Raw genomic sequence first — 26,157 nt, 5'->3', positions numbered from 1 at the left:
TTAAATTCTTTACGAATATTATATAAGAATGTTGCTTGAAGTTCCAGCTTTGCAATGAAATTATAAAAGTTCATAAATTAATTACAGAAATTGAGTAATTAATAATTTTTCACTGCCGGAGCCATTTTATCCTTTTCTATCCCCTCTCTGTCCTTGTCTGTCACGTGACAAGCTCGTCGACGACCTCCTCGCCTATTCTATATTCCTATCACTTTCTTGATTTTTGAGCCCAAATCATAGATGGCGCTGATCGCAGGCGGTAAAATTTTTATTCAAACTAGATACCTCTACTGGTTATGCGCTAATCATACATCTTAATAAATCAATTCGGCAGTAGAAAATTAATAAATTTCCCATTTTTTGTAATTAATTCATCAACATTTATAGCTGTACAGCAAAGTTGGAATTATAGGCAACATTCTTATACGATGTTTAATTTAATAATTAATACTTACTTGAGCGATAGAGTTTATATTTCCTGTAGTAAATAAGATTGCTATAGTAAAATGTTTTTTTTGCGTAATATTCTTATTATTTTGTAATAAATATATACTAGCATAAGAAAACGTAAAAGATAAATTTTTTTATTAAGAAATTTTATTCACAATTGTTTATTTACAATATTTTCATAGACGAAAAATAAATATAAAATAGATTTAAAAAAAAGCTATGACGGGAATCGAACCCCGGTCCTTCACCATACAAATTCCGGACTATCGCCGGTACGTCACGACGTCACTTAAAAATTAGAGGATATAAATCTGTAATTAAGGAATTAATAAAATTTTAATCGTAAATATCTCAGAAACTACCGAGTAATTTCGGCTATAATGATATATATTCTTGAACCGCACGACGAAATCTACAAACCTGCAAAGTTTCAACCAAATCGGTGACCCAAAGGACTTGCACTCTGCTTGTTAGTTGGGTAATAAACGGGGTCTTCTGGAACAGTGGATTACTCATCGGGACAAAATCTGAAAGCACACCACCGTCTGATTCACCGAGCTGGTGCGCCTTCGCTATCTAGATAAACGTTCCCAAGACATTTATTGCGTCTACTGCTTACCAGTTAAACTAATGCGTCTGCTAAGATTGTGTTAACCTGCGGTTCCTCGAACTTCCCGCTCATAAAACCAAAAAATCGTAATTCTTGATCTTATCTAAACACGTTCCATACCTCACCAGGACATGCTCCACTTCCAAAGAACTTTTCCCTTCGTTTGAAAATCTCGTCTTTGAGTTGTAACTTCGTATTAAACTTCTGAAAGAATTAAGAAACTGAAAAATTAATTTGCTTATTCTTTTCCATATAATTAATTTTTACCAAATTATAGCCGGCAAAACGAGAACGTATGAAAATTAGGAACGTTGGTTTCATCATTCGAGACTGAAATGTCGTTGATATAAAATTGTTCTATATTAATGCATAGTTCGTATAACATGAAAAATTCGAAGATAAAGAAAAGAAACTTTTACTTGCAAGCTCGGCTTCCCCGAAATCCCTATCGACGAATAATTTCCGATCCAGTTCGATTCGGTTCGAGTCAAAGCCGCGATTAACTCCTTCATATGGGTTAATGCAACGGACAGATCAAATTATTTAATTCGCCTGTTAGCTGAGTTAAACGAGCCTTCGTCGTATACACGCGAAACATAGTCTAACGCAATCCAATCAGAGGCAGAAAAATTCTCATCTAATTACGTACCTGTATGGCTGCAATTTTTATCATTGTATGCTAAGCAACTCAGTTTCCCGCGTCCTTGTGCGTCTCACCCGTAATTTAACGCGATACTTTGCATTATTGCGACCCGTCCTAATTACGATAGCGTCGTTAGTCCTTCGCGGAGCCCGTGTATTCCCTACGGATGATCGCGTGAAATTTCCACCGTGGCAATTACCCGCAATTACGAGAGAATATATGTACCCTGTATCCGTGTACACGCGTTTAAGCGCCGGTCTATTCCGGTCTTTGGTGGCGTTCACATCAAACACCGTGAGATCGAGCGTTGTTTTCACCGTTGACGTTCCTTTATATGCTAAATCATATGCTGAATTGTTCTACGAATCGTTTTATTAAAGCTATCCGCACATTTGGTCACTTACAACCGCTGCTTTGCAGCAGTAAGTGGTTTATTCTTTTCTGAAGAACCATTATTTAACTTGGACCAGCTTTAACCCTTGTCGTCGACCCTTGATGCTTATGCAAAACTTGCCATTGGTCGATACGTCGACCCTGCCTCTTTACGTCCAGGCTACGAATTAAATCTTCCAATATTTGAATGCAGGAGGTAACATAAGTAATCAACCCTTATGTTAATAACTTGGTACCCTTTAACACGCTCTCGCTTAAAATAATATATCTTCTCGATAAAAGATTTTTGTTATTGGCATACGGATTAAATTTCATATTTTTTCATATCTTTTAAGCTAAAACCTACGCGTGAAAATGTATTCTGTACATCGGCAGCAAAAGGGTTAATTCGTGTCAACTTGTTTCAATCAACCCCAACTCCATTTCGCTTCCACCATGTCCGACTCGCGTCATTCCGTTCCGATCAGATTTGGGTTAGATTGATCCACTTCGTCTATCGCTTATCCAGGTCTAAAACGATCATCGATTTGCTTCCACTACCTTCAACTTTCGACTATTCGTGCCAGCCCGTTCGAACTCTGCTACAGTGTTGTCCCACTGCTACAAGGCTGTACTCGTTGAAACATATTAATTTCTACCAGCAATCTGTCGAACTTTGTGATCGTTTTGTACGTGGGGAAGTATGCAAACTGCTTGTGAATCGTACTGCATCGTCGATTATAATCGCACGGTCGATGTCGAGGATAATGAACAACGTCTCTCGAGATCAACAGTTAATTGAAACTCGTCGCTTATGCAAAGTGGACTGCAAACATAGGGGATGATATCACGCGGAAAGAGGAGATCGTTTGGCGTTATTTTTAGAGCTGCACGATGACGGCCTGTGGTGAATCGTAAATCGTCAAAAAGCCGATTATAACGAGGATCCAGCTTACTTCGCTTTCGAGTAGAATTCTATTTGCCGAGGCTTCGCTTATTGGAATGAAATTTTATTTAGTACTCCGTTAACCGAACGCCTTTAAATTAACTCCAGTTACGTAAACGTGAGCGTATATTGCTTGAACGAGAAATCATACGCCGAGGGGATCTTATAAATATCTATTACACGAACTCCAATTGTACGAACTGTTTGTCTCTTGATAGTTCCAGGTAAATGGAGTTTCACTGCAACGCACACATGTTCGAGATTCGCACGAAACATCCTATGAGTTACGAGCATTATTACGAGTGATTGCAACAATTCTCCGGTTATTCGATGTTGCAAGGACTAACGAGTTAGTCGACTCAACTGGAAAGATTCATGAATTGCTCTAATCAGTCGTATAGGACAGCCAAATTGTATGAAATCGTTTGATTGTCGTAATTTTTTCATTACTTTATGTTCCTCTGAAAATACCGAATGACCTACGAAGTAATAAATTCATCTGGGTAGTTATCGTTTTCAGTTATCGATTAATTTACCCATTTAGGATACACGTACACCCGTTTATTAGCCTACAAAGTAAATGCAATTAGAAAGAAGTTTAAAGTATAGAGAATTATGAATCATGCGATCGATTATCACAACAACATTCTCGTATGATGGAAAAAGGCACGAAAAAGCTGCTCGATAAGCGTTATCTTCCCATCTATCCGCCACTTTCTCTATGGCAATCAGTCCATCGCATTATCGTTCAGTTCGAATTGGCCCTTCGCTGATTCAGCTTGTGCCAGGAACAAGGAAGTACCGTCAACTCCAGTACGTGGTTTTATCGCGACGCACGATTACCCGCCCTTCCTCGAAGTTCCACAGCAAGAAAACATCCTCTGCTCACTGGCAGCAGGTACATACCACATTCCAGCATACTATACGCAGTAATCTCGGAGCGTTAATTGCTTATCAAACTAGTTTTTCGACTTTCCGTCTCGCTGATCCAGCTTCGAGTTAGGTCCCCGATGCTCGCGGTCGCGACAAGCATCTCAAGGATAACTCCAGTGATCGTTTCTCCATGGAAAGGATACCCGGTGTGTATAATGTGTCGTTTACTCGCTCTCATTTTTCTTTTTTCTCGACTTTCTGCATCGTTAATTTACCGTGAAACCGCTTGATCGCGTCAGGCTAGATTTCGCGAGACCGGATCGTGAATCTTGTTATTATCGTCTATTACGAATCTAGGGGTAAGAGCTGCTCTTCTGAGTGTAACGTCCAACGGATTTTGCTTTTATCCAATATTCGTCGATTCATGAGTATATACTGGTCATAAGAGGAATGGAATGAAAGTCATATTCGGCGAACGATCCTTCCTCGACCTGGTGGATCGTTAGCTGCATGAATCGTGAGATTTTGAGTTCACTTAGGGAGTTCGCGTGATTAGCTTATCCGATTATCGCACGGATCGATCGATCGAAACTGGCCCCTTTGTTCATCTGATTTGCATTTATACCGCGATAACTCGTTTCCTTCCTTCTGTCTCGTGTTTTCGCGTTAGAATCAAGCGTTCGCTGGGTTTCGAAAAGAGTTCGTCGAAGCTCTGTGATTCATACTGTTTATGCGGTGTACATGGCGTGGCCTGTTATTGACGGTGAATTCTGCTCACGGAACGGTGAGTAAAAAGTCGAGGAACACGAACGAAGGGATTATTAAAAAAGTTATAACGAGACGACAAATCATCGTTATGTTGGCGCACAGCGAGGGTAAGCTAATTAAACGGAAGATTGACAATAGCCAGTTATCTTATTGTGTTGGATTAACTGGTAACATTTATCACGTCACCGAATAAGATGGTAGATCGGAATAAGTAGAATAATATTCTTGAGAACGTGTTCGCGTTCAGGGGACGCACAAATCATTGCAAGTTCTGCTCTGTACCACTTACCGGGGCTGACAACTGGGTTGAATCGTGATTTACATGTTAGGTACACGAAATAATCGCAAGAATATCGCAATATTCGCCGCATGGAAACTTTCTGTTCACACGGGCCATTATAATTCTTTTTTCTCTTAGTTTCTCCCTGTTTCTTTTATCCCTGTGTCAGTACACTGCGAAAAGAAAAATATAAGAAGGCAACGTCGATAATGCGTGATAATGTTATTAATGAGTACTCCATATTTTGTACAGATCAAAACAATTAATTACAAAAGTTGGCTTCAGATTAATTCCATGTGACTCTTGAAACTCCATTTTTTCCTATGCTTGCGTTAATCAGTTTAGCTCGATTTACAGAACTTTCTTGACGTGAAAATTTCCCTCTCCAGTGAGATAATTAGCACAAAGATCGTTACAGCTGACGCTTCTTTATTCTAACGATCCTGCTAATGGAAGATACTAAAGATATATTTCGTGTTCGGTTTAAGTCTAATTACTGTTGCTGCAGTTTCTAGGTGTCTTCTTATTATAGTTCTGTTTTTACGAATTATCGCGAAACGGTATTGGCCTTCTTAGTTAACTTTGTAGAACATTCTAATGAATAGCTTTAGAAAAAAAAGAAATATGGAAATAGAAAACTTTCTATTTCATTGTATACTGTACATAGAGTTTGTGCTCTTTCATCGTCAGATAGCTCAAGAGAATATTTTACTGTGTGCAATTTTTTGTGAAAGAAGTTTTAACATTGGCTGTTGAAATAAATATTCTCCCAGCTAGCAGTAAATGTTTCCACTTCCTGTTTTTAAGCTCATTGTACCAGAAGCACTCGTCAGGAAAATATTAAGATACGCGTGAATCACATTTCCATAGTGTGTTGTCCAGAAAATCCTCAACGTTTCTGGTAAGAATTAAATTGTACTTGTGTATTTCGCAATGCATATAGATAATGTAACTCGTGTATCGATCAGTGGCAGGAAAAAGATATTGGACCTTAACTGGAATATTCAGCTATTCACTGAATATAGTAACGCCTCGTTATCATTTATTCTGATCATACCAAAACTTTCTTAAGAGAAAAGACTTAGATACCGTAAAAAGTTGGAAAGATTATTCAAAATTTAATCTAAGACGATTTAAAGTTTTTGGAAATTCGTGAAGCAATTCGATAGTTGTTTAAAGTTATTGTCCTCTAAGGAAATGTGCTTTCTTTAAATTTTTCTTCAATTTTACTTGAAATTTTTGAATAATCAAATGTACTCAAATAAATATCATCAATTTAAGTTAAAAAAGATTGTGATATTTATTTTTGATTTACATTGATAAACGGTTAAAAGTAATCGGGGATTCGACTGTGATGAGATGAGGTAGAAGATTGGTTTGAATCACCAGAAGATTAATTCTTCCGTCATGGAGAATATTACCTATCGTATCGAATTTCTCCCCCTCGAATTGAGTTTTAACCCTATTTTCGTTTCTTGGCAGCGGCGCCATCGAAGAAACGTTTTATTCTCGTCCGACTGCTTATTATATCATCGCGGTTAACGATTTCGATTTAACAGTGATAATTGTACGTCTGACAGGGTATAATTTTCCAGATGGCAGTGAACAAAAATGTTTGCAAAATATATAAGTGGAAAAATCCAAATTTTTATACTATTCTTATAAGATACTCCATTTATTGAAAAGATAAACAAGTATCAAATTTTGCTACTTCGCAAATCTGACACTCTCTTTTAATGATACGTATAATTCGAGTAGTTTATTATCGTCCTAAAAAATTATAATTAGGTCATAGGTATAATTATACTGTGAATAACAAATGTGGAATGACCGTAAAAAGATAAATATAAAATTAAGATCTTCAAGATCTGTTTAGTATCCTGTGCAGTGCAGTGGAACCTCCAGGTCAGAATTAATAGAGATAGAAGAACATTTACCTTTCTTTATAATTGTTACCTTAATAATAATATATACATAGTACTCTTTTATATGGATTCCGATATTTTTTACTGCAAAGTCATTCAGATTATTTCTAATTACTTTCTATTTCTGCTTTAAACTATCCTTTTCTCGATTCCATAAACGCTTTCAGGTGAAGATGTCTTCAACTCTATATCTCGTAACTTCTGCACTTCATTGCAGTATTACCTCCGAAACTGTTACACTAAAGGTGTTGACGCATATAATACCAACTACTTGCTGAAATGACGTAGAAAATATATTACTCGAACAATATAACCTTTACACGGTGGAAGATTCGAGTACTAAAATATTTAGATAGCCAATTTTCGTATAATCGAAGTTACCTCTACCGTATTTCCTGAAATTTCATTTATCGATAAATTTCCTCGTGTTATCGCGTTTCGAGTAACCATTGTATTAACGCAAACACGAGCAACGTATTGTTGGAACGAATTTGCATTCGCAATGGCTCTCGGAATTTCGACGGCGTCCTTAAAACGTCATCAACGCCTGTACTCTCCTTGTGCTTTCGGTATTGAACGAGCCCGAGAGGATGGCATGAGGAGGTCAGACAGGCGCTGCGTTTGCCCCAGTTCGTAAGCTGGTTTATCCAAAGACTTTATTCAGCTTCTTTTTTTAACGCGTAACCAGCGACCTGTACGCACGTACAACGCGTCTCAATCATCGAAGGCACATTTTCTCTCGTTGTGCAACGCCAACGATCCACGAATTCGTACGAAGATTCCACGACAGCAAATAGAGTGTCCCCTCTATCTCAACGTGGTCAACCTCTGGCTACGAAACCGGGCATGCGTGCATGTACACTGGGTCGCTTGTAAATTTCGAACTACCATCGTGGCTGCTTCATTGTGAAACACGACAAAGCAGTAGTAAGCCACTGCTTGTATCTTGTTGTCGTCTAGAAATAGTAATACGTGTGAATGGTTCTGTACTATTATTCGAATGGATCTCCGGTATATGCTATTTTTCTGAATGAGATGTTGACACTAAAACGAGTACGGTTGGACGTTCATTTCGACGTAAATTTTAGATTGTGAAATATAACGGAGGAGCTATCTCGGGTGTTATTTTGATATTGTCTGAAAGCGATTTATCTCAAGTAATTTAGAAATTTTAAATGATTTATATGGATCTGTATTTATAACACAAGGCATTTGCACTCGTTTTTCTTACAGGCTAAGATGTAGGTAAGATCCTTTTTATTTTTCATGCTTAAAAGAATTTGAAGGTCGTAAAAGTATACCCAATGAAATTTGTTACGACATTTTTTATAAACTTATGTTAAAAATGTGAACCATATTATAAAAAAGATATAGACAGCCTTGAAATTAAAAAAAAATTATATCGAAGGTCCTTCACGATCAAATAACCACTTAAAGTGTTTCATTTTACTCTTGCAGGGAACCGAAATATTTTAAACGATAAAGGCTATGCAGTGAGTTGAAATCGAACTAACTGAGTCGAGTAAGCTCGAGATAAAAATTAAAATATCCAACATATCAGGAAATGCAACGTAAAAAATTGTTCAATTAAAAATCATTCGGACACTGCGCACAAGAGACCTACTTTACCAACAAAAATCTTCAAACCAAAATTCGCCTGTTATTTCGTGCTCTTTTTAAACCAATTATCGTTTGCACGGTACCCCAGCGATCTCTGTCTTTTTGAAACTCATATCCTTGTTAGCTGTGCCTTTCTAATTGAGGCAAAAAATTAATCGGAATTTTTTAACGAAATGTACACATTATCATTGTAAGTGAATCATCGCGAATAATACTGCGTGCACAGTAATTGTACATTAATTACCGAAACAAAAGGGGCAAGCGATAAATAATGCAATACCGATTTTCTACCAGGGAAGTGTTCCGCAAAAGTGTAACACATCGATGTATGTACTTTCTTCTGTCTGCGAGTATACATTGACGATCTGTGAGTGCATCAGTGTGTATTTTGCTCACGTGTATATATCCGTTCCATGTTGCGTACGTGTATGTACGACTTTTACACCTCAACCAAGTGGCCGAGGTACACGTTAATAAACTCGCAACAGCACTCTATTTACTCCGTCTGAGGGTTGTCTGTCGTCGTTGACGAACTCGCTAATTGTCCAGGGAATTTAAGGAAGCTCGCTAATTACGCTGACAAATTCTTTCGCGTTCACTCTCTGCGTCACGTCGATGCTTTGATTCACTTCCCGGATATCGGGTGTCAAATATGCGAATCCGAATGATTCGGTGATACAATTTTAAAGGTAGAGATAGACTAACGCAGAGTATTCGAGGAGTATTCTCAAGTATTCTTATTTGTCGAGCTCACTGGCCGAATGATTATAGGCGTTTAGGAATGTTTCAGATGATTCACTAGACGTTCGTGACGCCTACTGGTGTTTAGAATTTAGAAGATTGACGACACGGAAGTTCCTTAAAAATTGAGTTAAGAGAATACGATGTACTTGATCGTGGGTGTGAATAGGTATTTAAATGACGCATCGTTTATAAAATTAGAAGTACAGGCGTGATCGTTTACTTTATTGAATACTTTCGGAATACGTCTGCGATTGAAGATACTATAAGGGGACTAACATGAATCTTAGGTATCGTTTCTTAAACTTACCTCCTTTGTCGGAAGAAGTACCTGTACCATTCTTTCTTTGAATCTTACATAAAATAACAATATATTCAGCTTCTATCATCGATATATCATTAGATGTGATATAATATATGTAGAACCACCAGAAAGTAAGATAAAGTAACATATCGTTTCAAATTCATCATAGTTTCATCGTCTCTTCACTCAGAATTTTCTCTTATATCGTCAACGACTGCTATCAACCTGCTAATCAATGCTCTCTACGGCATATTGTTTCAAATATTCCAGCAATCCATACAGCTCGAGAACTAAAACAAACTCGTCGATAAACAATTCATCCATCTTCGTAATTACTTCCTCCATTTTTTTTCTACCAGTGTTAATTGAATGGAAGCACTTCAAACGCGAATGTAATGTAACTACAGACGGATGACCGCCTGTACAGTGATATCGGCATGTGCATGGAAGACACGTTCGACCAATAAAATCGATGGGACAAGAATAATAGCTGTCCGTGATTGATCGAACGAGAGAGAAGGAAAGAGAGAGAGAGAGATCGTGTCCATGTGTTTCAGCAACGTCGTGCATAATATTGTGCACATGGTGAATAGCTCGTAATGTCGTTGCACGGCTGCTAATAACGCGAGGTCCACAACCTGCGAGACTCGTCTGGTGGTCGTCTAGAGTGACGTTGATACCCGTTAATTGCCGTAAATTTATGACCCTTGGCGACAAAAGCAGAAAAAAAGAAATGCAAGACGCCAAGGATGTGTTCCTATTGTCGCGTCGGTGGAGATCAAAGGCAAATAAAGAGGCTATTTAAGCATGTAGGATGCCCATGGGATGTCTATAGTTTGACGTTGTTACACTCGTGTACCTATTCTACTCGAGATAGTTCAGCATTTTATATCGAACGCGCAAGACGATAATGATATTTCCATTTATTCCTTCCTTTTCGATATTCGAATGAACATAGTAAAATTTGTGATGCAAATTTATCGTAAATCCGATACGAAGTTGCTTTTATGCGTTAATGGCATTCTTCTTTGTTTTCTAACAACTCCATTATGTATATGTACCGAATACACTGCACAAAACATGAACACTGTTCCTGTTCCTTTTGCAGTCTTTTCTAATGGATATGTTTTTCCTTACTTTCGCAGCTGTGTCTTGCAATCGCGTGCATATCGAATGGTTACTCGTGCTCCTTTTTCTGTAAGTATTCTAAATGCTAAAGGATTATACATGTTGCATGTGAAGCGCATAAAAAATTTAAATAACAAAATTTGCCCTTGCGTTGAATATACAGTGCACCATTCACCTCGTATTTCCATTGGTTAAGCAACTCTTATTATTCTTTTATTGCGAGTTCGCTCTAGTAGGAAAGAGATTCTTATCCGTAAGGTACATCTGGCTACGGCATTCGTCATCCACAATTTCTTCCCTTCCGGATTCTCCTCGTCCAGTAATCATCGTATCGTACATCTTACGAACTCGAACCAATTACGAGCCAATAAGATTTCCCCTAGCGGATTGATTGTAGAGTTCGCGGAAATTGCCGATTACCAACTCCCTGTTCTATAAAACGAAACACCCGATAGAGTCCATTTCATACATGGAGAGTCTGCAATCGGATCAGAACCAAATGCTGAAGAGTAATCATCGATCGACTGCGGTTCTCCCGATATAAAATCACGTTTCTCATCCGGTTCATCCGTTCCTCTGTGAAGAAAATAGTTGGGAATAGGGCACAGATGAACGAAAATTCAATCTGCTCGTTTGATTTGCCAGTTACTTTAGCACGGTCACACCTACATACATACGTGTCCAGAAATACGTGTGCAGTGTCACCGGCAGCTTCTTCATCCCCGCCCACGACGTCTGTAAAATTGGTCGGCTTGGTCGTTCTAGTTCCGCAGGATTGCATCTCCCGTTCGCCCACCTCGACCATCATATTTATAGAGGCACACTCACCTCTTCTCTGCCTGCTTGCACGTGTTGTTTGTTATTTCTCAGTGAATAGATAATCTGACTGCGATATTCGAGAGTTCTGAAAGGGAGTAAATTAATAAGCGCACGAAGTCGATAGTAATAATTGATAATTTGTTGGATCGTGTGAGTTTAGAAATTCGATAAGATCAGTTGGATCGTCGATACTCCTCGAAATAGAGATTCGATTGGATAAAGGTATGCTTTTGATATATCCTTTAAGTGAGATACAAAGGAAGATCGAATTATCAAAAATTCGAAACATGTTATTTTCCTTTAATTAAATCTTTTAATACAATACTTTCCACGTATATTTAAAGTTTCGTCGGAACATTTATTTTTTACTGTGCTCGAAACGTGTTAAGAAAGATTGAGGGTAGTTTCTTTTTTGAGCGGGACGAAATTCGCAGAGTTATTCGGCCATGTCTATTTTAATTGCATAGTAACTTAACGCACTGTAAATATTTGCTACGTTTAACGTTGACAATCGTAACAGAATATTTTCTACATCGCTTTACGTTGCTCTGATTCTTTTCTCTGGTTATTAATCTTCAAATTTATTATTAACCTTCGTATGTGATCTTACCTAATCGCCTCAACTTTTTAAATTCCACTAGATCCATTTAAAAATACGTGCACAGTAGTAAAACTTATTTTTCGCGACAGGTAAATGAAATAATAAAACAAAATACGTTATCTCGAATTGAATAAAAATTATCTCCAAAAATATCCATTATATCCGTCTGTTGTATTTCAGAACTCCATCACCTCTTTCGCGAGAGCAGGAATAGCTACGACTCTTACATTTATCGTCATTCCTGTGCCGACATTTTTCATCGTCTCTCACATGTATTTAGGTATCTTATGTGCAAAGGATTCTGGGTCAAAGAAAAACCGTGTGAACGTGAACACAGAGGAAAAGAGCGCGCCAGCTGAAAATGGCTATTGATTTTTAGGCGGCGTCCGCGGTCCTCCTATATATATATGTATATATATATATATATATTTGAAACAGAAACTTTTACTTTTAACAGCCGCAGGTGTAGTCTCCATTGAACCGAGGTTCGACAACACAAGAGCTTCTTGTCACGTTTACTCGTCACGGATCACGGTGGATTTCATTCAGACCTCCTTTCCAACCACGACACTCCCAACGTTCCAACAGCTTTCTTTCAGTCTTGGTCATTCCAAGCTGTTTCGAAACTATCCACGCTTCCCCATCGATCGATCCAGTTACCACGAAAAGATTCATTAACGTTCGATGCAACACTGACAGACAGACACGGAGGAACCTTATCGCGAAGAAAATCAAACGAATGTTGAATGAAAACAATCGTCGATGATCGAATAATGTTTCCGTATAGATTATTCATAGGGTTCGATAAATTGCTGAAACACGTTCGAAAAGGTGAGAAATCCGTGGGATGAGTAGAGGCATGAAATCTGGTTGGTTGGTTGGTTCGAACGAAAGTGTCCCTGGTTAAAATTCTTCCGCGGAAATATGTCGTCCCATTTCGCCAGACAGACTTTTTACCGGACCTGAAACCGTCTCATTCGTTGTATTTATAGACTGCTCTGTCCTCCTTGCTTCTGATCATTTATGTATAAAGGCCGTCGTTACTTTGTTCCACGGGGAACAGGTATTCTGCCAATGATACGCCGCTCCTTTTTGGTGCACGCGAGATACCTAAAGATAAATATGGAAGGAAAAGATCCGGGCGAATCTGGCTTCTGAACGTTTCTTTCGCGAGCCACCTTGCTCCTTTTCCTTTTTTACTTTTTCTTTTTTCTTCTTGTGTTGTACTTGGTCAGTTTGCTTGTTCTTTGTTTGCTCTTTGCTTGCCCTGTGCTTGCTCTCTACTCACTCTTTGCTTGCCTTCTGCTTACTCATTACTTGCTCTTTGTTTGCCACTTGAACGTAATTTTGATAAACAAGTTCGTTTTCAAAAATGGTCCAAGTCATACTCTTCGTTTCCGTATACGTATCTCGACTATCATCTTTGAAAAATGTTCTCCTGAGTTTTGTTTTCCAGCGTTACAATCGTGCAACGCCCCAACGCACATTTTTGACTCACAATTAGCCTACTTTCACGAAGTTCAGCATAGTCGTCATAATATTGCTCACAAATAAAGCTTACTCGAAAAAACATGAGAACTTACGGAACTAGACTTGGAATTAATGCTGTCGTCATTCAGAGATCGACTGAATCATCAATCATAGTAAAGACACCGAATTCATTCAAGGAACATCTTATACGATGTGATTGGAGATTCATAAACGCATAACGTTTGACCCAGTGATGATAAACATCAACCTATCAACGATCCCTTAATCATCGAGTGGAAGGACTTATTGTTCCACGTTGTTCCTCGAATCTGGAGCAAACGATCTCCCTTTCTTTCTCTCTTCCTCACTTTCTGGTCACAGAATAAACCGAGGCTATAATAGTGGCTTGGTTCCAAGTTCTTCTAAAACATGGCACCGACACCTTGCTACAGTAGCCATGGTCCGTTGCTCAATACTGTTCCTAGACTTCTAATAGATAACCCAGTGAACCGTTTGCCCGTTTGCGCTCGTTCCTTAAACCGTGTCCAACGTTTAACATTCGGGTCACTTGCCCGATCAAGCGTCGCAGGTGGTACAAACCTTACGGTAAATTTCTGTACGCTCTTTTCAATAGGCCGTTGTCGATGCGCGTGATAGTCGCTCGTTTTGTTAAAAAATAAACTTCCTCGTGCAAATCGTCGGGATGGTTTATTGCGAAGAAGTTTTCTAAGGATTGATAAGATATTTGTGTCAATTAATTCTTGCAATTCAGTTGATGTTTTCTCGAGTATAGGTAACGGTGCGTGAATTGTGAATACATAGTTGAAGTGATGAAGATGGTGAAATGAAGAATCGAGGGTATACTGTTGGGTTTATGTGAGGATGTTGGTATCAGGATTTTTGCGCTTCAGGTAACTCTTATTGAATCGCGTAAGCGATGTTTTAGCAGTAGTAGCTCACAGGTAGAGTAATTTGAAACTATCTTGCAAATTGTCTGAATTTATCTTGGTTTCATTATCGTTTATTATGGTTCGAAGACATTCGTATAGCTTATTGAATTTTAACTCCATTTTTTCGTTGTTTTCCTGTTATTATCTTCGGTAGTAAAAATAATAAGAAAATGTCTGAAATTACTGATAAAAGTTACCGAGTCTTTGAAAAAGACTGTAAGCAGTTACCATTATCGCGCTGGCAGAACCTGCGCAATCTGCCTGAGAACAGATTTATTGGATGACAAGCCTTCTCTGCATCATGAATCAAATTTACTACGCTGATAATTTTACTCTAATCATTATTTTGCTTGATGGCATTTTTTATCGCCATAACCATTTTTCTATCTCCATCCCACACGAAACCGAACAAGTGATATTTTCAAATGGAAAATATCTCGGTTTAAAAGATTTCAGAATTTATTTTTACATACACACTTCATATGCATAACTCTTCGACTTAGAGAAGAATTAGAAAATTTCGGGACTCTGTTATAGTACGTTTCTACTGAAATGTTTAAGAATCCACCGGGAGACCCGAGTTTCGTTGCTTCTTAGAACGGCAAGTGCCTCTCGAAAGAACAAAGGTAGAAGAAGCGAAAAGTATGAGAGCGTAGGTATAATGTGGACGTCAGATGACGCTCGTTTGCCCGGACAATTTGTGATAATGACCGGAACAGCTGATCGTGTGTGCACTACGAGAAACGATTCCTCCTATGCCGGCGTGAAACACCGTGTATATCTCAATTTGTACCACCTTTATGCGTATTCGAATTCCAACGATCGTGATTATGGCTTTATGCCCGCTTTCATCGCGTTAGGTTCAACTACCAATCGTGTGCGCGTTAATTTTCCGCGATTTTACCTCTTCATCGTACATGTATTACTCGTAATTTTCTTGCAAATTAATAAGGTATTTAAACTCATGTTGTATCTTTTCTTATTCATATTATTCATTTGTAATTGAGGCCAGTCATAAAAAAATGATGCGCATAAGTACATAATTATAAGGTATATATCATCTTCGAATTGCATCTTCTGTTTTCAGAATGTTTAAAGAATGCATTACAATACCCCCTCAAAAAGGAAATTGGTTTTAATTGCATTACTTTTTGTTAAGTAATAGATATCCTGGTGAAAGGTTTGAAATAGCATGCCACTGCTCCATCAAATGATTCAGTTACAAATTTCTTATTACAAAATTGATAAAGATCAGGTATAGATTGATTCTAAACGTAAAATTCTGGTGAAATTATTATGCAGCATTAGAACGAGTAAGTATTTCTGCTGATTCGGATGCGGATATCTATATCCTTGTTAGGGTGCACGAGATGGATTATAAGTGTGAGTTTTAGCCTAATGATTAACAGCATCCGGAAAAGAAACGTCCGAGTAATTTCCGTTTTCAAATTACTATGTCAGACGCATTAGTGAAGATACGAATCGTGAAAATCACGTGGTTAAAGGGGTTTCTTAACGAGTGTAAAAGCATGTCTAGAAAACGCGTCCAATTTCGAAGTTTGCACGATGGGATCGTTAATGAACTCGAACGCTTTTTACCCCGATGTGATACAAGTTAATTTTAATGACGTGAAAGAGACATCGCCGGTGAACGAACTGTGCACGCGTTAATTACTTTTGCATCATCCAGTTAGAAGAATCGCTTCTCGTTGTTGTAATGTAACACGACACGAATAGACGACGAAAAATTTCTCCTGTAACTAAATACCTTGCAAATTAGTTCCATTAACGCATTACTATGGACAAAATTTGCACACACCACACATCTTATTAACGCGTTCTACATTTCGTGGCCCACATGCGTGGTACCAATGTATCTTTTCGAGATATATGCGTTTTTTGACACGATGGTTCGATTCTACTTTCTACTAAAAGAAGATGTATATTTTATGTAATAATGATATTAAACTGGTAAACTTTATATAATCTAGAAAGTTATTATAAATATCTTTAGTATACATCGTTGTTATCGTCGGTAAAGAAAAAATAATAAATTGGATTACGTTGATCTTAATATTAATATACAGTAATTACTGTTTCGTCGGACACTAATTTCTTAGACGAGGTAAAATTAACTTACGTTAGGCTGATTTTCATAAACTTATTAGCTGGCGTAAGTTTTATAATAAACGTTCATCGACCTTCGTTATTAATTATACTTTTTCCGGAAGCGATGTCCGAGGGAAAATAAATAACCGTGACAACTATTTTCATCATCGAGAGAGATTAAAATAAAAATATAAAGAAAAGCCAATACCGCGTGGCAGATCAATCACCGATACTTTAATCTTTCGAACATGCGTACTTTCATTCGCCTATGAAATCATCTTCGTAATACATATAGTAATTTATTATAGAAAGTGATCAACATTCGCATAATTGTAAAGAAATCGCGCATTCGGATAATTAATCTATCTGCAACATTTACAGTTTCATCAAACGCCTTTATAATTTACATTCACTTAACTCCCATACTAATCATATCTCTCTCCGGAAACACTATTTGAACAAGATAAAACAGCCCTAACCCAGTTACGTATTTCTAACATCTTAATCGAGAAACTTATCAATATGCTAATCTTAAACGAGCATCTCCTTCTCAATAAACTCTCTAAACTTTATCGACCAAACAAAATTCACTCGATTATGAGCATTCCAACCAATCACTATCTCGAGCAAATATAATTTCTCATGCAACGTGAGCTTCTCGTTCGTTCACCTTCCAATATTAATTATAACCACTTCGGGAAGTGTAGTATCAGCACGAGTAAACGCCTTAATAATTATTTCTGTCATCGAAGAGTACATATATATATACTAGAAAAAAAAGAAAAAGAAAAAATAGAGGGGAAGAAAGAAAAAGAAGAGGTCGTTCCTGAGACGGTCGATATCACGGTGAGAGCTTACTTTGATCTCCAGAGGATGTCCATGGGGGAAAGTTTCCGCGCTTCCGTTTTCACGGTGCGTAATACACGAAGGCACACGAGGACGGTGGCGAGGCAAAGGCATTTGTGGCAGGAGCGCGGAGTTATCAGGTCGTAAGTTCAAAGAACCGTGTGTAAGAGCCATCGGGTGTATCGACTGCGATGCGGCACACGATATTACGATCGTTTGCGAGGACGTGACCGTGCATAACGAGTCATTGTACGGCACCGGGAGAAATTAACGCTCGTTCCCGTCTTGCGAGATAAAATTGCACGCCTCGAACTCGTAATTATCGGCCAACCAGCCAAAAGATGCAAGCGAAAATGTAGCTTTCGTTCTTGACGATGATACTCGGAAGTGTCTTTGTTCGTTAATCGATTGATGAGATGAACTTGGAATCCGCATTGTTGTTAGAGTCGAGACAGATCTCGTGATTGTTCTTTAAAGATTTAAATAAAACTGTGCATCCTTTCAGTGCAATAAATTTTCTTTCCTTCTCGAAATTGTATGATATACTGATGTAGCATTCTCTATTTAAAAGATTTACTGGAACTTCCCTCGTCCCAGGCATTGATCAATAATATACGTAATCTTGACTAAATGTATCTTGAGCAATTCAATTCTTTTTCACGATTCATTCATCATTTAACTTCATTCCTCTAAAAAGAACGCATAATTAAGTAGTACAAAAACAGTACATATATATACATGCTTCTAATTACTTCGTTGCTCCATTTTCGATTATAACAGTTTAAAAAAATGTTAGTGTTAGTAGACTTGCCTTAGTAATCTCTGTAGTGCATTAGAAACTCCACGATGCGCTACAGCGTAGCAGACTAATCCGCATGAATTATGGGACTCGTATCGCGGAAGTCGTTTCTAAATTGATTCGTAAATCAATAGCAGAGCGTGACCGAATCTCTCTCCTCCTCTTCTTCCTTTGCCTCCTCTTTCTCTGCCTACGAGTTTGTGACTGATACGGGCGCCAGCACATCGCCACGATTCCCGGCTTCTCGCTGTATTTAGCTCGCACTTATCGGAAGACGAGCACCGATGATCTGTATGGTCGAGTCGAATCGCGAAAGGCACGCAGAAGGCATGTCGACCAGCACCTCGTGACATTTCGAATGGCTCGAAGATGGTCCGGGACGACCACCTCGCCTAGATCTGCCTATTCACTGAGGTCGTTCATTCTCTCGATTACGAGCTCCATGATATTAATCAAATTAAAATTTTCGTTTTCAATCCTGTTGGTAAACCATTTTTATATTATAGTGAGATCATTGTTTTTTGAGATTCCTTCTCTTTCTTAGTAACACAGTAAATCGTTCAAATTGATCCGAAAAACATGGCGACAAGAAGACGTGCAGTAGATTAAAGTAGCAATCTAGAAAGCAATTAAGGTAACATTATTTTATTATTTCATACTTTGAAAGGTGTTTTTTCTTATTTTTAAATTAAATCAATTACTAGATGTCATATAATAATAAATACAAGGTGAAGACAATCAATTTTAATCAACCATATCGTATATTATTGAACATTATACTATGGTATTTTGAATTGGTTGAGAATGGAAACAATTACCTGACACAATTTCCTTGTACGTTGTTCCTCTTTTACTCTGTAGATCTCGTTACATTTACCACGTTATCAAGAAGAGGATGGTTATTTCTAGGCTCGTTTCTAGGCACTCACCGATAGGCTTACCCTACGCGAGATAATAGAAAATCGATAGGAGCAGGTTTGCAGTTTCAGGAAGCAGACGGAAGCAGCGTCACGTGCTTCGCAGAGGAACATTATGGAATTACGCTTGATTTTTGACGTATCGATCATTGAATAATCCAATTGACGTAAAACTGGAGCTACACGTGTTTCTGTCTATTTTCTGTGCCTGTTCTTCCTGCAACATTAACATGCCGTGTACATACATAAAATGAAATACGATATATTTGTTCAAATTACTCATTTATCGATATAATAGTCTTCTATATACGCAATAGGAAATACTCGCTGATTTAATTAATAATAATAAATACTTCAAACTTACGAAATGATTTACTCACGCGAATCAACTTACTTTACCATTATCTTAAATCATATGTATATTCTTTTGTTAAAAATTCGATTTTTCTTACCACATTCGAGTTGTCGTATCGATTATCGAAATGCGAGAGATCGATGCGTTCGAGCATTTAATTCCAAGTCGAAAGCAAATCGCTATGGCATTGTTCCTCTTAAACGACTCGATATTTCCTCGTAAAATATTGAACAAAAATAAAACGTGGCTATAGTAAAAATATAATAGTATAGTAATAAATCAGTGCCCCCTCTTGAGGAAAGAAAAGAATTACGTAACGAGTCAAAAGAAAGTGCAAAAAGGTTGAACAGAATAAATACTATCGATTAGTGCACTGGTATTTAGGTGAATTATAGTGATCACACGTGTTCTTCGTGTTCCAGATTAACTTCCCACCTGAAATTTTATGTATCATTATTCTATGTTCTTTGATATGTTTGTTCCGTGAATTTATCTTGTACATTAATCTTTTTGTTAATCAACATTCGCTCCGTACTTACTGTCTGTGGAAAGTCGTAAATTATTTCTTTATGAATTTAATTATAAACTATCGTGTTGATCAATATATATTTCTTCGTTAAATGAAATTCGATGATTTTCTACATGTCCTATTTTCATACTACTTGCGGACAATCGTCGATAAATCTCGATCGGAGACGAGTAACCCACGACGTACGATTAATCGATTGAAGTTGTTGCGGGACGAACTTTGCGCGCAACTTCACATAGTTATCGAAAAATGAGAATTTGATTTACTTTTTATTTACTTTCAACTATATCTACATTACTATTTACTTCTATTTGCATTACTACAAATAAAATTAATTTCTATTTGCTTTCAATATCGTTGCGAATAATAACAGAAGAAAAATACAATAATCGTAGTAGGAAAGAAGTGTTCGTAAATATGAATTTATTGCAGGTTATGATAAACTGACACGATCTTCATCGCAAACTGAGAAAGACAAATTCAGAGAAAATGGATCATCAGCAAACGGGTCGGAAGCAAACGATGAACTCGTCAGAAGTGGCGAAAGCCAACGAAGAGTTCGATCTGTTTTGCAATGCAACCACTCTGAAGTCCATTCTTGGACACTTCAGACACCTCTGTGAGCTGCTTAAGATAAGGCCAAACACGATCAGTCAATTCTATCCAAAATTGAAAGCAAAGTTGCGATCATGGAAGGCCCAGGCCCTCTGGAAGAAGTTTGATCAGAGAGCCAATCACAAATGTTATAACCGTGGCAAAGCATGTCCGAACTCAAGGGTAAGCACATAAATATTTTACATAAATTTGAATCGTTTTATTTACTGTCCATGTTAATTTATTGTGTTTTGCTTTTTTGATGTTATAATACACCGGCTTCTTTCAACGTAAGTTCATCAATCTACCACAATTTACCAAGGTCATTTACAACGACAATGACAATCAAACTTTAAGATCTAAGTACACTTGTAATTTGTGTTACATCATCGTATTCCACAATAGATGTCTAATCTATCAACCTTCAACTTGTCGATGTTTTCGAAACTGCTACGGTGTATTCATATAGCTCAGTAATAAACTGATCTTAAAATATTATACATATCTTATATTATAAAAAGATTAAACATCTTTCTCAGTTATATTTCTTTCATTCTACGATTTCGAAGGAAGAAAAACAATCTTAAATTTAAAGTAATTGAAAAGAATAATTGTCTATATGAAGAAAACTATAATATTCCTTATTAAAAAAAAAAAATTGGACTTAATGTTTCTTAATAGGTTTTACTGTGAGAAAATTGAAATTTAAAATTATTAGTAATAAACGATTACAATATTCATTTTTCAGGTACTAATCATTGGTGGTGGTCCCTGCGGACTTCGTTCAGCAATAGAGGCGCAGTTGTTGGGTGCCAAAGTTGTCGTTGTTGAAAAAAGAGATCGAATGTCCAGAAACAACGTCCTTCACCTTTGGCCCTTTGTCATCCAAGATCTTCGTGGTCTAGGAGCGAAGAAATTCTTTGGGAAATTCTGCGCTGGTTCTATCGATCATATCAGCATTCGTCAGCTTCAGTGTATCTTGCTAAAAGTTGCTTTAATCCTCGGTGTTGAGTTCCACGAAAGCGTTAGCTTCGATTCATTGATACCGCCACCGGAGAACCAGGAAGAGGGCAGTGAGTAATCCAACCTTTCTAGCGCTCAATCAATCCCTTCTGATTGAATAATTGACCCTCTGGTACATGAAAGTTCATTGATATGTAAAATTTGCTGACTGTTTTAGTTTATTCCATCTTTTTTCAAAACCATAATTGATTATTATTTTCTATAAAAAAGAAGATAAAGGAAAAACGCACAAAATAAAAAATTTGAAATAAATGACCTATGAAAGAGCAACTTATTTCTTATTTAAAATCTCATTGGGTATACAAAATTTTTTAATTTTATAGATGAGATATTATAACTTTATTTCTGCGCCACAAAAGTACATAAGTAAAATAAATTCTTTAAACCTTTTTTTTTTTTTATAAAAATTGCAATTATTTATTGTAAAGTCTGATAACATTGATTAATACTAACGAATAATTACTTATTTTATCATTTTTTTAGAAATTGGTTGGAGGGCAAAAACCACCCCTGCCGATCATCCAGTTTCTCAATACGAGTTCGATGTTCTAATCGGCGCTGATGGCAAAAGGAATACGTTGGAGGGCTTCAAACGTAAAGAATTTCGGGGTAAATTAGCTATTGCAATAACAGCAAACTTCATAAACAAACGTACTGAGGCGGAAGCACGGGTAGAAGAAATCAGTGGGGTAGCCTTTATCTTCAACCAGAAATTTTTTAAGGAATTATATCAGGAGACGGGGATAGATCTGGAGAATATTGTATATTATAAAGATGACACTCATTATTTTGTCATGACTGCTAAAAAGCATAGTCTTATAGACAAGGGAGTAATCCTACAAGTACGTCATTATATATAGATAAATATGCATCCACCAAGCTGTACAGTGGTTATAGAGTAGAGATAATTAATTTTAATATATCTCAGGACCATGCAGATACGGCGAAATTGCTCGCGAAAGAGAACGTGGATCGTGAAGCATTGATGCTTTACGCCCGGGAGGCTGCTGAATTCTCCACCGAATACCAAATGATAGGTATGGAATTCGCAGTGAACCATTATGGTCAGCCAGACGTGGCGATGTTCGACTTTACGTCTATGTATGCGGCGGAGAATGCTAGCCGAGTTTTGGAGCGCCGTGGTCATAGATTACTTATGATCCTCGTCGGTGATAGTCTGCTCGAAGTATGTCGTCTGATGTCTTTAATTTGAAGTGTTATATATTACTATCAATGCCGAATAATATTAACAACGTGTAGTTTTTTAATATGTTACAAAATTGAATATAAAATCATTACAGCCATTCTGGCCAACGGGATCCGGTTGTGCGAGAGGATTTTTAAGCTCTTTAGACGCTTGTTGGACAATTAAAGGATGGGGCGCAAATGTATCACCACTGGAAGTAATTGCTGAACGTGAGTCCATATACAGGTTACTTGGACAAACTACGCCTGAAAATTTAAACAGAGATTACGCTGCTTATACATTGGACCCGCATACTAGGTGTGATATAATATAATATTTAATTAAAGTTAAATTGAAAATATATCTAGTATTATTTATTTATTATTTATTTATAATTTCTCTTTTTTTTAAGATACCCGAACTTGAATGCCTCTTCTGTAACACCAATACAAGTGCGAAGTCTACTTGATACAGATGATCCAGATAGCATTAAACAGCCTGCTATACAGTCTGATATTGATATTCCCAAAAAACGGCGTCGTCGTGGTATGAATGAATATAATTTGATTATATCTGTATTAAAATATTATGAAGATTATTAAAACTATAAATGATACAATATAGATCTACGTGGAGATTCACAAGTACACCCAGACATGTTGCTTCGCTGGCTGCAAAAACAAGTTGCTCTGTACGACTCGGTCCAAATAAAAGATATGGGTGTCTCATTCAAAAATGGTCTGGCTATTTGTGCAATAATTCACAGATATCGTCCAAACCTAATAGACTTTCACAATTTGAACCCAGACGATGCGATTACAAATAATCAGTTAGCTTTCGATATCTTAGAAAAAGAACTGAGCATACCTCCAGTAAGTTGTACTTAAATACATATTATAATTTATCGATGTAAAAAGTAACAAAAAATAACTTATCATTTAAATTGTGAATTTTTATAGATAATGACTGGGGAGGAAATGGCTCAATGCGACGTTCCCGATAAACTTGCCATGTTTTCTTATCTCACACAGATATACGAGGTTTTCCGTGGTGAAATCCCGTACATTAAACATCCAAAATTAGTAAGTAAATTCGTAAGATGTAGAACGAAGTCAGAAGATTTTTAACCGATTTCCGTATTTTATAGTGTTCAGTATCATATCCAATATCACGGACCGAACAATTACAGTCGCCAGAATACCTTTTAACAAGCAAGATCCATCCTTGTTCACCAACGTCCGATCCTCCTTCCTATTGGAATAATAATCCGTCATATATCGCTTATAGTCAAAGAACAGAATCATTATTATATTCTATCCCTAGAACATTTTCACGACACACCGCTATCGAATCATTAGACCACAATAATAACAAAATATCGTTAAATGCAAACATTACAGAAGTGGATGACAGATTTACGATAAGTTGGATAAGAAATAAACTTCAGAACAATATAGTTGCATCGTCATTGAAGAAAATATTCGAACCACCAAATCTCTTCAGTAGGAATCACGAGTGTTGTCGTTTGGATAATAGCAAAGTTAACAAGAAGTTACTAACTATATCTCATTTTTTATAATTAGCTATTTTCATCACTATAGTGATTCTCTTAATTTTTTTCTTTTTTGTATAATTGTATAACGATTGCATTTGATCGTCTTTTATGAAGGAACCTGAAAACGAAGAAAGGCCCGCACATAGTAAGCAATTGAGTCAATTAACACCTGACCGTATCGTCAGACAAGATAGTGCGACAAGAACGAGACACTCACGATCGCGACATAACGAAAATTTAAATCCCGCGGATAAGAAGGGGGACACGATTAGCCGACGTTCTCGAAAGAGACGAAGCACTGAGAAGATGGGTGCGACAGTGGTAAGTTTTCCATTTTATTTTCTGAAATTATAAAATATCATTTAATGCCCATAATATCGATTACATTTTACATGTACTATCACGAAAAGTACAGGTTCATATACGTACAATTCTTTACAAATTTTTAATCATGTTTTTGAAAGCTTCTCTAGTTACCAATCCATTGATTACCAAATCATCCAAGGTTAAAACATTAATTTTTTAACGCAATATCAAAATCAATTCTTTGCATCTTTCACTTGAAAATTTTTTAAATATTCGTAAATGCAAAGAATTGAATCACATATTTAACGCTTTATGGAATGGTTCTCCTAACTTACTAGCTTAGGTTTCATTCGTTATATAGAAATATTCCATAAGGGGTTATAAATAGAACACTAACATTTCACACACAAAACTCACAATGCTTATATCCTGTAGTCTCGGTGGCAGAAGATTGAAGCACTTATGTATCGTGGGATAATCGTATCGTTATTAATCTTAATTATTGGAGTTACCATTACCATGGTGCAGAAGGAAGTCATTACATTCTAATTGCCTCGTATAGTCAACCAAAGTATCAGTGGAATATTACAAAAACTCTTGGTTATGTCGTAAACATTTTCAATGATATTTATGTTTATGTTACATATATAATATATTTGCTACGCCAGCTTTTGTATTCGTCCTATTTTACTAAAAATTTACTTTAAACAAATAGATTATGTTGAACTATCTCCTAATTATTACAACTAGTGTCCTCTTAGGGAAAAATAAATTAATCATCTATTTTTGTTCTTTTTCTTCATTTTTTTTTTTCCTTTTTTCTATTATTGTAAAGAAAAGTACTTTAGTGTTTAACATCTTAAAAAAATTTAGCGTAGTCAAACTTGAGGTGAAGAATCCTCGGTCTTTTTTGTCCTTTTTGCATTTTATTTATCCATTGTATTCGTTACGGATTTAATAAACAAGAACCACGTAACATAAGTTGTACAAATTGTGTAAATAATTGACAAATGAAAATTAAGCTGATATACAGAAAAAAAGTCATTGTAGTTATGTAAATAAGTTGAATTAATGTCACTGTACGATTTTACGGTGGACGTAAAGGAGGAAAGGCAGAAGAGACTTGCAGAAATAGAGAAAAATCGCGCAGAGCGTATGAGAAGGCGACAATATTTACGAAACATGGCGACACAGCAATTCTACAAAAGTATGCAGATGCTGCAAGCAAACGCAAAACGTGAGAAAGATGAGCCGTTCGAAGATTATTCGATATACTTATATCGTCAAACTGCACCGGATTTCAAGGATAGAGTGAAATACCTAGAGCAGAAAATATTATATCCAGTAAGCTGGAAAGTGAATGACTTTGGGAGTGTATAATGGTTTTTCATTTTTTGGAGTAAATTTAACAAATGATTAAACAAATCCTAATAAATAT

At 36.9% G+C, this 26,157-nt stretch overlaps 1 protein-coding gene across 2 annotated transcripts in view; it reads left to right on the top strand.

Moving 5' to 3' along the window:
* Positions 1–26,157, top strand: part of Mical (Molecule interacting with CasL) — a 66,890-nt gene that overhangs the window by 26,492 nt on the left and 14,241 nt on the right. For both annotated transcript variants that reach the window (XM_017908291.1, XM_017908290.1), the window contains exons 2-12: positions 10,678–10,729; positions 20,488–20,832; positions 21,398–21,722; positions 22,156–22,514; positions 22,601–22,858; positions 22,974–23,176; positions 23,271–23,404; positions 23,483–23,730; positions 23,818–23,940; positions 24,528–24,734; positions 25,824–26,063. In XM_017908291.1, the coding sequence (XP_017763780.1) occupies positions 20,545–20,832; positions 21,398–21,722; positions 22,156–22,514; positions 22,601–22,858; positions 22,974–23,176; positions 23,271–23,404; positions 23,483–23,730; positions 23,818–23,940; positions 24,528–24,734; positions 25,824–26,063 (2,385 nt within the window). In that variant the 5' untranslated portion in view covers positions 10,678–10,729; positions 20,488–20,544. The remainder of the gene's footprint in view (positions 1–10,677; positions 10,730–20,487; positions 20,833–21,397; positions 21,723–22,155; positions 22,515–22,600; positions 22,859–22,973; positions 23,177–23,270; positions 23,405–23,482; positions 23,731–23,817; positions 23,941–24,527; positions 24,735–25,823; positions 26,064–26,157) is intronic.

The sequence above is a fragment of the Eufriesea mexicana genome, unplaced genomic scaffold, assembly GCF_001483705.2.
Source record: "Eufriesea mexicana isolate 0111107269 unplaced genomic scaffold, ASM148370v2 scaffold10344, whole genome shotgun sequence".
NCBI classification, from domain to species: Eukaryota; Metazoa; Arthropoda; class Insecta; order Hymenoptera; family Apidae; genus Eufriesea; species Eufriesea mexicana.
This window is presented reverse-complemented; position numbering and strand designations above follow the sequence as displayed.